Genomic DNA, 13,940 nt, shown 5'->3' with positions numbered 1-13,940 from the left:
CACAGCAGCTTACACTTCATAATGTCTTACAAAACAGATCTGCTTGTGTTGTGTTTCCTTCTTCATGTTACTGAGACCCAATGAAACACCCAGGATACTAGAATGAAGATACAAAGAGAGGAGGAATTGAGAAAACTGTGTAAAAAATATCTGATTTTAGAGACTGTTTACTTGACTCAAACTTTACTGTTTGAACCGTGGAACCCTGAAAAGCCCACATGGACTTACATTTTGTCATTGCTGTCCTCAACACTAAATTGCTTTCCATTTCTCTTACAATGACACCACCATAAAATGTGAAAGTTCAGATAGCAAGAGTGCAAAGACAGAGAAGTAAGTAGTGACAACTCAATGTTCATATTTCTCTTTTCCTATTATTATTAAATAAATATTGGGCTACTGTAACAGGCAAAGGGCTCCTTTCAGATATTTGTGTGGCTACCTGAGGTAGCTGCTGGTTGTTTGGGGTTCGTCTTTTGTGCACAGTGATCTAGAATTTTATTTTAGAAGTAATTCTAAATTAGCATGAAAAAAATAAGATGAAGGCTTATGTGGAAAACAAAACAACCCCCAAAATATCACATACAAACCCCAAATATTACAAAGACACCCTAAAAACATTTTGATGCAAACACCCTGTAAAGTAAACCAGTATTTTGCCAGTAATTGCACTATATTGCCATTTGGGGATTTTAATTCCCTCTATCTGCATTTTTGTGCATTTATGTGTTTGTGTGTGAAAATTGGAGAGGGATAAAATCCAAAATTAAAAAAAAAACAACAACTCTTTTGACGGACAAGTCGAGTAGCTGTTTTAGAGCTGGGCAGGCTGTCACTGATGCTGGGTACAAAAAATTATCTGCCCAGTGAAGGAAGTTTAAATTTATATAATGCATCCTTCCAACACCTCCAGGAACACATTCTTCATTATCTGAAAAACACCCACTTTAACTTTGGGCTAAATTTGATATTAAAAACCAGAGGAAGCAGAAAGCAGTCACACTGCTGTTGATGCACTATGTTAATAAAGTCTCAAAATAAATATAACCTTTAAAGCAGATGATAATCACTTTCCAAGGCCACGGCTTTTCTCAGAATCTAACTCAAACAGGGCCTTTTGTGACATAAACTATTAAAGTTGTGAGCAAGGATTACCATAATCTAATGGTTTCTTTTAATTGCTCAGACAGTAAGCATGAATTAACTCTTCCTACTGTTCATTGAAAAACACCATACATTGATTAATAAGCAGACATTTCTTAATTCTACTTTAATTGTCTAACTCTGAAATTAACCACAGAAGATTAAATACATTCAAGACTACTTCTAACAAATTTACTCAGTATAATATCTCCAATAACACACAGCAGCAAACGTTGACTAAGCAAAATATATGACTATGGAGCACTTGAGCTGACACAAGATTATCCTTTAGACAAGTTTTGCATTACAAGCATTTTAGAAATGAACTGTAAAAGATTCCAAGTTAGTACTTGCACCAACATATGCAACTCAGCTTGCAGCTTTATAATTTAATTCTATCAAATTTTGTTCACAAAAATAACCATGTTTTAATTAAAATTTAAAACAATGCAGAAGACTAAACTGTGTTCAAACTACTGCTGTAATAACATCACTTAAACATCTTTCAAATGCTACAATTATGGAAAACTTTAAAATGTGATTAAACTCATCCTGTTCTTGTGAAGGCTTAGTTGTTCCATGAGTGTACATAATGGCAAGTGGCAGAGAGATTGAATACAGATAAACTGTTCTGCCTCCTCCAACACAAAAACTGAGAGCATGATATGCAGTAAGAGATTTAGAATAAAAATGGAGGTGGATTTTCAGGGAGGGAAACCGTAAAAAGGCTAAAGACAAATGAAATCCATCCAGGGTTATTGCATACAGAGAATCATTTGACTCAAAGTATCTCTGAGTCTCAAATTGTTAGAGCCTGGAAGAGTATCCTAGGGATGTTTCATAATCCAGCATAATCGATTGTATACATTGTGCCTGAAAAAGCTATTTAATTTGGGATTATACATGTTGCACCTCTACACTATTTAATTTTTAAGTAATTTGGATTTTATTCTATTTTGTAAAATGATGAATTACAGTGAAGTGCTTATCATAAATCCAGTGTTTCTAGTTCAGTGTGACAGGGATTTTTTTGTACCTCTCTCCTTTTAAACTTCATGTCTTAAGGATATTACATGAATTATTTTAAGACCCTTTGTGCCATACCAGTTGGACTTGCATGTTTTACTCAAAATATGAATCCACAGTTTGGAAGCTTGGAATGCTGTCCACATTGGAAGGCATGTTGGAGATCAAGGTGATGGGAGACAGTGAAGGAGAAAACACCTATCAGTGAGCAGTGCAGAAGTAGTTCCAGAATAGCTCAGAAGAGCATAAAGGACATCTCTATGGATTAGGTTCATGTTCTTTCATAAGCTTTGAATTCACTGTTTCTTCAAGTCAAATGCTTTTTGAACTGTAACTTCTCTCCACTTGATATCATTTGCTTCCCTTTCTTGACAATTCAAATTATGGTCTTGCACTTTTTGTGCTGAGGAAGAGTTCGATTTCCTAGACATATTTACTAGCTCCAACATTTTCATATACATGCTCATGTCAATTGCTTGAAACATATCCATGGAAATGTGGTTCTTTCAGTGCTTTGCTCCTGGATCCAGCCTGTAATTCCATTAGTCTGTTGTCCCAGTGGCAGCATAAACTTGTCCACACTCATGTGCTTCATCAAAACATTTACGGATGTGCGGATGACTAATGGTCAGCTTTGAATGTTTTGTACAACTATTTGTCCTGTTCTTTTCCATATCAGAACACTTTTTTGAGTCTTTTTCTTTACAGCCCCGTTTTGAAATTTCCACAAGTTTTTCTGCACTTGGTGAGTGCAGGTCTGGAATTGACATCCAAGTCCAATGATTTTCCATCAATACTGATCCACTTATTTTGACTTTAATTATCTGTAATCCATTTCCCGAGTGGAATATTGTGTTTACTATTTTATTTCATTTACAGCAGAAGAGTTGACTCAGTATTTTCCAGAAATGCAAGCAATGACTGTGAACAACTACGGGAGGTTGGAACCTGATGAGTTTTTAAGGTCCCTTCCAGCCTTAACCATTCTATGATTCTATGATACCACAGTGTGGCCTTTTTTTTCAAGTGGTGATGAACAGCAGGCATATACAACAATGTCACGTATAGACCAATGGGAAAACTGCTTAGATACTTTCAGGTTTCTGTAAGAATTTTCTTTAAAAATAATTTTAACTCTTCCTGCAGAAAAATAATCAATCTATCTGCTCTGTCAGTGAAAAACATGCTGAAAACTGTAGTTATACTTGTGATCCAACAATGACTCTTCAAAAAAGCAATGAAAGAAATTCTTGGATTCAAAGCTAGTACTCACATTCTTTAAAAAATCTGCTTCAGTGGGGAGGAGCACTGGGGTTCTGGATATTGTGGAAAATTAACAGAAATTAGGGCTTGGTTTGGTAATGGTGGGATTCTATACTTTATTTTCTCTGTAGAGGATCTCTCTGCCTCCTAAAAATATTGGCTTCCAGTACAAAAGTTTCCTAAGTACCAGGGGTTCCTGGAGAGGTCCTATGGGGATGCAGGGTTTGTGCAGTGATGTGTTAGGGCCCATAACTCACTGAAGCTCTCACAGAGAGAAGCAACAATCAACCATATCAATCCGAATCTGCTCTGGATCCTTCTGCACAGCCAGTCTTAACTAACATGATTTGCAAATTATTACATTTTTCACTATTTATTAACAACAGCAGCAGCAAAGTATGCAGAATAAATTGACAGAAACTGGATAACACTATGAGAAAAAAAACAAGAATCTCACTGTATTCCAAGTGAAATACTCATTTACATCTTCTGCCAATAAAGTAGTAGTATAATATGAAGTTTATAGACTACTCATATAAAGATTAGCATTCAGAACTGTACAAGCCAGATACAGCTATCATATCAGACAGGTATTATCTTACATTGAAAAAGCATATATCATGTAGGATAGTTATTTCCTTTTGCTACTTCCTTCCAAAATGTCAAGCTACAATAATAAATTCAAAACCACTGGCACACTCACCACAGTTAGCTTCATCTGATCCGTCAGCACAGTCTGGGTCTTCATCACATACCCACAGTTTAGAAATGCAGTGTTTTGTTGTTTTACACTGGAAATGGTCTGGAGAACAACTGTTTTCAGCTTTAAATAAGAAGTTTCCAAATTAAAACTAGAAATGTCTGCTACTATTTAAATGATAACATTTTCAAAGAAAAAAAGGATTCGAAATTCAGAAATCTGTTGCCTCTAGTATCACATAAAATTGTGAAGAAAACAGCATTCAGGTTTATATTGTTTGTCATTTCATATTCTTTTTGTATATTATGTTGTAAAATAAAAGTCAAACAAATCTAATAATCAAAGTGCCTATTGAGACATGCATTTAACAACAAACAGACTTAACATTGATACAGTCAAATCACCTTAATAAAAAGCAAAAAGATTTTTTTCTAACTTCCTAAAACACCAGTTAACAAAACTGAAATCAGTTAATTTGAAGGACTAAGGCAGCTCTCAATGCTTTCGTGGAAAGTGTAATCAAAATTCTGTACAATTTGGGTGAAATTCTGTGCTTTCCTAAAGGAGACCATGGGTAAATAGGAGAACCATTGGAAAATTATTTCACTTTATCAGTTTAGCAGAACAATTTTTTTTTAATGAATCCTACACTGAGATAAAGATGCAAAGTTGCAGGTAACCTTCATCCTATTATTTCAGGATGCTTCAAGTTTAAGCTTAAGTGTTATAACTTTAGAAAGGCCACTTGACAACAAGAAGGCCCTTAGTGCACACATGTGATGCTACATCAACTCCCCCACATATATATATGTCTGGTCTTACCATTTCTTAAACTCTTATAACTAAGAGTATAGAGGCAAGATGAATAAAGGACGTATATTTGGACTGTATATACAGATAAATTATTTACAGCCAAAATGAACTTTGTGGTAGACCCACTTGCACCCTCCCCTTTTTATAGTCTCCCCAAAGGCATCTGAAAAAAGTTTTCAAAAGCCATGAGCAAGGATTTATTAAAATACAAATTAGCACACTTCACTTTCTTAAGAGAGAAGCTAATAAAGCCTAGGTAGGACAAAACAAATAAAAGATGTACCTCACTAACCTCCCACACACCCAACTTTACCTTTGCAGGGGTGTAGATGGCTGAGTTTCAGACAATTCAAAAGCTTGCTTGATGTCACAGCAGACTGTCCTGTCTCCACCTATCCCTAGGAAGCTTTCAGCTCCACCACCACTGAACCTGACCCTGTCCCTCCCACGGTCCCCAAGCACTGCTGTGCTGCAGACCACACTGCTCTGAGCTCATTTCAATTCTGTCAGCTCAAGGTTTTGGAAGCCTTCCATATACCATGTGCAGATTTTCATACCAAAAAAAGCCCCACAACGATCTCCTCTGTTTACCTGATCCCACTTTATCAGTTTTTTAAGGAATGTAACATGAAACAAAGGTATAATACTGTCTGCCAGAGGCTACAGCCCTGCTGAGCTGCTTGGAAGATGGCCATTCAACATGACCATCAACAAAGCTTCTGTGTCCTTAGCAACCCTTCCCTTGGAGAAGGTCATGGTCTTTGCAGAAATGCAACATATGCAAACTTTGAGAAAGCTAATTCAGAAAATAGGAATAAGTACCTTAGATCAGCAGTAGATCTGAATAATGAACTGAGTGAAGGACAGAGATGTATTTCAAGACAGAACCATTATTTTAATTACAAAATGATATAAGACACAAACTATTCAATACATTTCCATTCTATATATGAAAATATTTGCTCTACTTGTCTCTAAGAAATATTGAGTGAAAATGAATTTATGAAAAGTAAGATGTATTAAAAGCTGAGTAAATGAAAATCAAGTTACATAGGCAAATTATTGAAGAAGTTCCTAGAGGAAAGGGAATAGAAAAAGTAGAAAACTCCATCAAAGAAAAAGCATGTAGAAGGAGCTATGGATCTACATCTTTTCCAATGAAAGGCACATAAAAATATCTTCTTCCATTGAAATACATTGCTGGAAGGCATGGCAGATGAAAGCCTCAAGAAGATGAGTCATTTGTGAGGTGGTTAAGAGTAAAATGAATGTTTCAGCCTAAGTCAGAAACCCAATTAAATATTTGAAATTAATTGTTTACACACTCTTCTTCTTTGCAATTACTTTAAAAAATGAAGCTAATAAATGACATCTTAGTTTGCTCTCCTGCATATAAAGAACTGTACATCAAACTATCCCACAAATTACTTTTTCCTGTTCCTCAAATTATTTACAGAAGGGACATTTACAGTATTTTACATATCTCACTTCAGCTCATTGTTTAAAACAGCTACAGCTTTCAGAGGAAGTCTTTAAATGTAACTTACGACAGTCTCTTTCATCTTCTTCATCACCACAGTCATCCTGTCCATTACATCTCAGATTTATGGGAATACACTTCTGATTCTTTGTGCACTTGAACTGACCCGAAAGGCACACATGTGTGTCTAGGTTAAAAAATTAAAAGCATCAAATTAAAAAGATTAAAATGTCAAGAATAAAAGATTTGAAAATATGAATTAGTTCTCCTGACTAAATGCGAAGTGTGGCACTCAACTCAGTTCAGCATGTTTCTGAAGTCTACAACACAATCACCTACCACAGTTCAGTTCATCAGAATTGTCCCCACAGTCATTCTCTCCATCACAGATAAAGGCTGGAAGAGCACAAAGTCCAGTTCCACACTGAAAACGTCCTGGCTGACATCTGAATTCAGCTGAGAAAAAAGAAACCTACTCATCAATGCTATCAAAGGAGTGGTTCAAGTATCAATAGTGTTCTTCCTTTATGTACTAATCAAAAGAACATATAAACCTTTGTAAGCGCCTATAGAATCTCAATCTGAGAGATACTAGTAACTAAAGTGAACACACACTATATCAAAATTAATTTCAAAATCTGAGTTTATAAATTTGCATAACTGTAGCTACACCTTACTAATGATAGAGTGCAAGCTGCTACAGGTTGATGCTTAATGTTAGCTCAAAGACTTGCAATTCAGGATGTACACACTTGAGTTCAAGTCTGCATTGAAGAAACCCACTATCCCTTTCTAATTCATGCCAGATCTAACATTGTTCCTTCTCACACCCACTGCTAATTGAGTGAACAATTGTGCATCTCCAGAGCAATAATTTCTAACAACATAGAGTAGATTAAAATGTAATCTCATGTAAATTAAGGTTTGCTTTAAAGGCCTCTGCAGTAGAAAGAAGAGAACTAATTATAAAATTGTAAAAATATGGGTGGGAGATTTCAATAAAAAAAAAAAGCAAATTAACTATTACTTAACTGGAAGACTGTAGAACACATACTAGAGCATTTTGTGTGTATAGGCCTGAGGTAAGAAAGCAGGAATCTTTTTAATTTATGTAGATTAATATAATAGTAGCAAAGTAGTAAGTGACTGGGACTGAAAAACAGCATCAACAACAGATATTACTGTTTACAAATCCAGTACACTAGAAAGGTGCTTTTTTAAACAATTAACTTGTCAGCTACCATCACAGCAACCATCCTTTGATGGTTGAACTTACAGTGCAATGGGGAAATAACTACAGTAACCTACTATTTGGATTATGGGAGGCTATTGAGAAATACTCTTGTATCAGCACCACCTTCACAAGTTACACAGGATACATGAAAAATATTTATTCTATAAAACTGCTCATACTGGAGGGGTGAGATTTAGCTCAAACTAGGAAATGAAAATATTTATTAAAAATATATTATGAAAAATACACAGAATCTTAGTAGGAATCACATGGAGGCCATTGCTTTTGTTCAGGGAATTGCACTAAACAAGCGTGTATAGCTGTTTATATAATTTCAATGAAACATAAGGAAATGAGATTAGAATGCCACATTTCTAGTACACACAAAAATAAACTAAATAATCTGGCAGAATTTAGGTCTAAAATAAAAATCTTTAGCAAAACCCCAAGTTCTTATGATTTTCCAAAGACCATTATTCGACATGACTTATTGAAAATCTTTTAGACACTTAGAAACCAAAGCCTGCACTCCCTGTAAACCTGACAGATACCAAGGAAAAGAGAATAGTATTGCAAGGAGAAGTTTTATTTTTAAAAAAACCATAACAACCCTCTTCCTAAAATCTCTAAAGCATTACATTTGATTTGGACTCCACCAACAAAACTCAGTCCCAGCTTCTAAGGCACTTACGACATTCCTCAGGCTCGTCAGAGCCATCTCCACAGTCATCAACAGTGTCACATTTCCACCAAAATGGAATGCACTTGTCAGTCTTGCAACGGAACTGGGAAAGGAGAGAAAGAAGGAAGAAAAGCTTGAATATGAATATTTATTTCTTTCATTTTCAAGACAAGTAGTACAGTTTATGAAAAACTAGAGTCACTGCTCAAGTCATGGTTCCATTAACCAACCCTGGTTGTTAATTTTATAAAAATTCTGTCTTAAATATTCTTTTTTGGGGGAGTTTTGCACTGAGACTGTCACTGATGCAAATCAATGTAGTTTCAATGACGTTGCTCCATTGACTTATAGTGCCCCTGGTACGAACCACTCATCGCATTTGCTGCATGATTTGATCTTGTTCATAACAACCACTTCAGTTCTTAAACACTCTTTGAAGGCTGTTGAAACAGACCTAATATCCTTTCCCAGATAAACCAAAACACCCACAGTTAAAGAAAAGGGCCTTAACGTGCAGGGTTGTATTGTATAACAGATTGCTTATATTGTCTGAACTAAATGAGAAAATCTGAACCCAGGTCTTCTAATCTTTCAAAAGGATTAAATATTTGTGCAAAGGAAGAAAAAAATCCTTTGTAAGATGTTGGCAGTGCCTTTACTCTGAGCTCAGGTAACATTGTACCTTTGTTCTGACTGAAAGAAAAGAGAAGAAATTACTTGATGCAATCTTCTAGTGCTACACCTAAAACCAGAGGTTTTTTATGTGGTTAATGCAAGGGAGGAAAAGCTAGACAGATTATCAGCAACTTTTAAGAAATGTTGTGTTTCCTACCTGGTGTCTGTATCAGCACAGAAAGAAAGGAAACCAAGAGGTTTAGAAGTGCAAGGCATTTTCTGTGACTAGGCATAATTTTAAAATTTCTTCACATTTAAAAAACACACCATTGGTTATTCAATAAAGCTGTATTTAAAATGTATATTAGATTGAATGCATTAGCTCAGCTTTATTTTTTCTGCCAAGAAATGTCAGGGTTTGGGGGCCATTTATGTAGTAGAACCTATAGCTGAAGGGACCTCTTTCTTGCCCTCAGTTGAGGGACATGCTGTGTAACAGGTTGGGTTTGAGAGGCAGCTATTCTGAACTGTTCAACTGCTTCACAAAGGCAGGCATCTCTGAGCAGCCCATCAGAAGGCCTCCAAATATAGAAGACAAACACACAGACAGTTCTCATGCTTAGTATTTTCTATTTGCTAACTTAGCCTCCCTGCTGCTTAACCATTTTTTAACGTGCCGGCCATGCTCTGAGAATCACAAAGGCCTTCAGGCTGTTAAAATGACATTAAAAATGTAACTCCAGGAAATGGGTGGTAGCTTAACTCTCTGATGTTGTTATGCTCTGCAGGAAAATGCTTATGTTCCCTTCTAAACTGGGGAGCTGGACACTATGAAAAACTGGGGCTCAAAGTCATATGGTTCTGGCTGGAATGGTCTTGAACAACAAGAGTTTAAGTGTTCTGGAGTCTAATGCATTTTGTATTAGACCATTTGTCACCTCAGATGAGCCAGCAAAAGACAGCTGTAAGTCTGCAGCTGTGTAAAACCAGCCTACCAGCCATCCAACTACTTTTCTTCAGAAATGGTTAACAGTGGATGTGTGTTGTCAAGTGCATCACAGGAACAGCTAAGATTTAACAGCATAATCTGAAAATCTTAAGAAGCAAACTGTATTTTTGCCACTGATCTCTACATCTGATGCCATCAGACTGATGAACAGTGAAGAGATTTCAAAATTGGAAGAAAATTACTAATACCCAGTGTCAGCTTGTAACTGTCTGTCTGAAGCAGCTTCTATTTAACCCTGCTCTCCCTCCTATGGAATCCAAAACTGATAAAATATTGCCACTGGAGAATCCAAGATGTGATGTTATCCTTCAATTCAGACTACCAATGAATTAGAAAGGAACAGAGCCACTCAATCAACTGTTAGCATACAGATTCACTGGGAAATAAGCTTCCAGTGCCATCTAAAGAAAAATTAAATAAAAATGCTGGGGTTTTTAACCTGACTGATAAATTTGAGAAGTGAGGGAGGAAAACAAGTAAGAAATTCCTCATTTTACAAGTGTTTAACACTTTCTTTTTGTTCATCACTTAATGCAAAGTAACAAGCAAATAATCCAAACAGAAAAGAAATTGCTAACAAAAGTAAAATCACATCATTACTTTAAGGAACAGAGGAAGACAGTAGGAAGGTTTCTTAAGTAATACTATTACTTGAATGAAAATGTACATCATTTATTGAGATGACCACTGTTCCCTAAAAATTAAGAGGAAAAGCTTTTCCTTAATGACTACAGACAAAATTCATCAAAATGGAAAACGTTGGAAGGGTCATAAACACAGATATAACAAAATTGGACTACTAGAAAACTGGAGTACTAGCAAGATTTTAAAGTCCCTATGAACTATTACTATCACCCAACAGTAGAAAGACATTTATCAAAAATGGTTCTCTTACCAGAAATCAGCATGTTCTAGTTCATCTACCTCGTACTTCAAGAAAAAGTAACCAAATATTTATTTGATGTACTAGAGAGAACCCACTTCCCACAAAGAATTCAATGTTTTAACTGATGCAACTGTTAATTGCATATTCTACCCTTTCCATTTGAGCTACTGGATTGTTTTTAATGTAACCCTATCTAGCTAACTGGACTGCGCTTATTTTCTTGTATTAATGGAAAGTTCATTCATGCATTAATATTTCCAAACAATTAATACCTACACTTAGTATTTTTATGTTTCATATTTTATCAAAATGTTTTTTCTAAACACTTTTTACAGGTTTAGGAGCTGTATTTGTATTTGTTCTAGTGACTGGCAAAAACATGCCAAAGAGAACAAGTTTTGCAATCCCTGGAAATAAAGCATTTGCAAGTCTATTTTCAACTAATAGCCTTGAAGATGAAATACTTTAAATGCACCCATGAGTTACCTAGTCTTCAGCTCCTTTGGCTAATGCTTCCTCATTTCACGGGCACCAACATTGATTATTTAAAAGGAGGTGGAAACACAGCAAAATATAATTTCCACATGCCCTTCCCCTCATAGGTGTGCACTGACCTGACTGGCAGTGCAGTTTGATAAGCACGTCTTGTTATCTGCAGCAAGGTAGAAGTTGGTGGGACAGGCACAAGTATACATCTTGTCAGGGGCTAGAAGGCATAAATGACTGCAGCCACCATTGTTTACAGTGCACAGATGTTTAGACACTGTGGACAGAACAGGAAAAGAGTATCAGAGGCTATTATTTCAGTATACTTCAGGGTACCTGCTTTATAGATGAAGAAAAATGTATTATACAAACTATTTTTACAATGGAACATCTCAAATCAAAAACCCATAAGAGGCACCCTTTTCCTTTTGCCTTTAAGGTAGTCTTCTGTTTGTAAAAAATAATTAGCACTATGAATGTAGATCCAATATTGAAAGAATGAGAGGTACATCTTGTCAGGGGCTAGAAGGCATAAATGACTGCAGCCACCATTGTTTACAGTGCACAGATGTTTAGACACTGTGGACAGAACAGGAAAAGAGTATCAGAGGCTATTATTTCAGTATACTTCAGGGTACCTGCTTTATAGATGAAGAAAAATGTATTATACAAACTATTTTTACAATGGAACATCTCAAATCAAAAACCCATAAGAGGCACCCTTTTCCTTTTGCCTTTAAGGTAGTCTTCTGTTTGTAAAAAATAATTAGCACTATGAATGTAGATCCAATATTGAAAGAATGAGAAAGAAAAAAGCACTACTCTTTTTTTTTTTTTTAATAATGAGGCAAAAAAATATTAACTTATCTAGGTCAAGTGCCAAACTGCATTAAGCTACAATTCAAACATGGGGACATGAGACCAGACACATTCATGACACCTTCATTCTCTGACATTCCCTCAGCCCAACAAGTTTCTAAGTAATAGTATTCTTCTGTATTATCAACACTCTTCTAATTTTCAATTAATAAGGTTAAATGTTTTCCTAACACACTGTTCCCATCTTGATAACTGGTAATTCATCCTGTAACACAGCTCAACAGTTCTGTACTTCCAGTCAGTATATGGGTTAATTCTGAAGTACCCAAACTGGTATCTCACCAATGAACAAGATATACTGCATTTAATACCAGACACACTCACAACATTAATCACAGATTTATGCTTAAAAAATCCTAATTTGAAAACTTCCACAATTTGAAACAAAACAGAAATAAAAATAAGTCACTGCAGATAAATGAGCTTTCATGAGCTCAGCAACTGGCTATTAAATGAAACACACCAATGTGCTGTACAGAAAGCATAGGCAGAATAATTACCATCAGGTTGCCTGTAAGAATGATACACCTGGATGTCTGTTATGGGATGCCATGAGTTAATCAGTGATAGCCTGTCTGATCCAGAGGTTTTGTGGGCACGGCTGAGTGATTTCGTTTTCCCATCCGTCCAGTAGATGTAGTCTTCAAACAATGTTAGTGCAATCACCCCTGGAATATCTTGATTAGGGACTGTAAGAAGAGATGCTAAGATTAATGTTCACTCTTGGAAGTCCGCCAGTTAAAATACTCCATACTGCATGAGCTGACAGATACAACTGCTCTATAATGTCTCCTGAATAACTGTCATGACAGTATGTCAAGCCTAGAGGGTTCCTTATTACGAGGTACAATAAAGATGGATGGGGTATGAGCTCCACTTGCTTAGAATTAGTTGGCCCAGTCAGTGTTAAGACAATGAAAGCATTTTAGTTAACAAAAATCACCTCCAGATTATAAACTCATTACATGGTAAGGTTTAAAGTAGTATATAACACAAATAAAACTTAACTTACTCTTTACAGAAGACCAATGTTAATTTGCTGTCTTAGGGGAGTAAAGTTTATCAGAAAACACTCACAATGTATTATACACATCTCCAGAAGCACTGCATTTAACTTCTTCTAAGGCAATTAATACTATTTTATTTTGAAAAATTACAGACAAGAGAAGACAGGAAAAAACCCACAGTTTTTCAATGAAACAAACATAGCAGGAACAGGGCTTATTGCTTATTCCTAGCATAACCAACCATACAATTAAAAATAATAAATAAATACACAAAGTGAGGATAATAGCCCATTGTTACAATATTACAAGATTATGAATCATTTATTCATAATTTTTAAAAGGATGGGAGGACAAAAGGGAGAAAAAGCTTTGGAATATCCTGTATTCTTACTGTGCACTCTTTAATCTTAAACTATTTTTTTGTGGTAAACAGAACTTCACTTGTTTATTGTTTTGTTTTGTTTTGTTTTTCTTGCCTTTAAATGCATATAGCTGGCACCATAAACATCACAGCAGAACATCTCACCACAGTGATCGATTTGTAAATCATGATCTTTTATCACTGAGTCACTCTAATTACAGAGAGAGCTGAAAAGGCAGACCAGAGCAGCAGAGTCTGCCATTTTTAACCAGTACATCCTTAACACTTTTACCTTTTCTTAAAAAAAATTATCTTCATCTTTCTACCTGGAGCATGATTGGAAATTCTCATATTCC

At 35.7% G+C, this 13,940-nt stretch overlaps 1 protein-coding gene across 1 annotated transcript in view; it reads right to left on the bottom strand.

The window, feature by feature from the left end:
- The window catches only part of LRP1B (low density lipoprotein receptor-related protein 1B), a 671,221-nt gene that overhangs the window by 72,699 nt on the left and 584,582 nt on the right, over positions 1 to 13,940 (bottom strand). The window contains exons 61-66 of the mRNA XM_010000387.1: positions 12,717 to 12,905; positions 11,466 to 11,614; positions 8,351 to 8,444; positions 6,765 to 6,881; positions 6,493 to 6,612; positions 4,136 to 4,255 (exon numbers count right to left, since the gene is read on the bottom strand). Of these exons, the coding sequence (XP_009998689.1) occupies positions 4,136 to 4,255; positions 6,493 to 6,612; positions 6,765 to 6,881; positions 8,351 to 8,444; positions 11,466 to 11,614; positions 12,717 to 12,905 (789 nt within the window). The remainder of the gene's footprint in view (positions 1 to 4,135; positions 4,256 to 6,492; positions 6,613 to 6,764; positions 6,882 to 8,350; positions 8,445 to 11,465; positions 11,615 to 12,716; positions 12,906 to 13,940) is intronic.

This window comes from Chaetura pelagica, unplaced genomic scaffold (assembly GCF_000747805.2).
Source record: "Chaetura pelagica isolate M959 unplaced genomic scaffold, ChaPel_1.0 scaffold386, whole genome shotgun sequence".
NCBI lineage: Eukaryota > Metazoa > Chordata > Aves > Apodiformes > Apodidae > Chaetura > Chaetura pelagica.
Note: the sequence above shows the minus strand (reverse complement) of the source record. Positions and strands in the feature narration are given on the sequence as shown.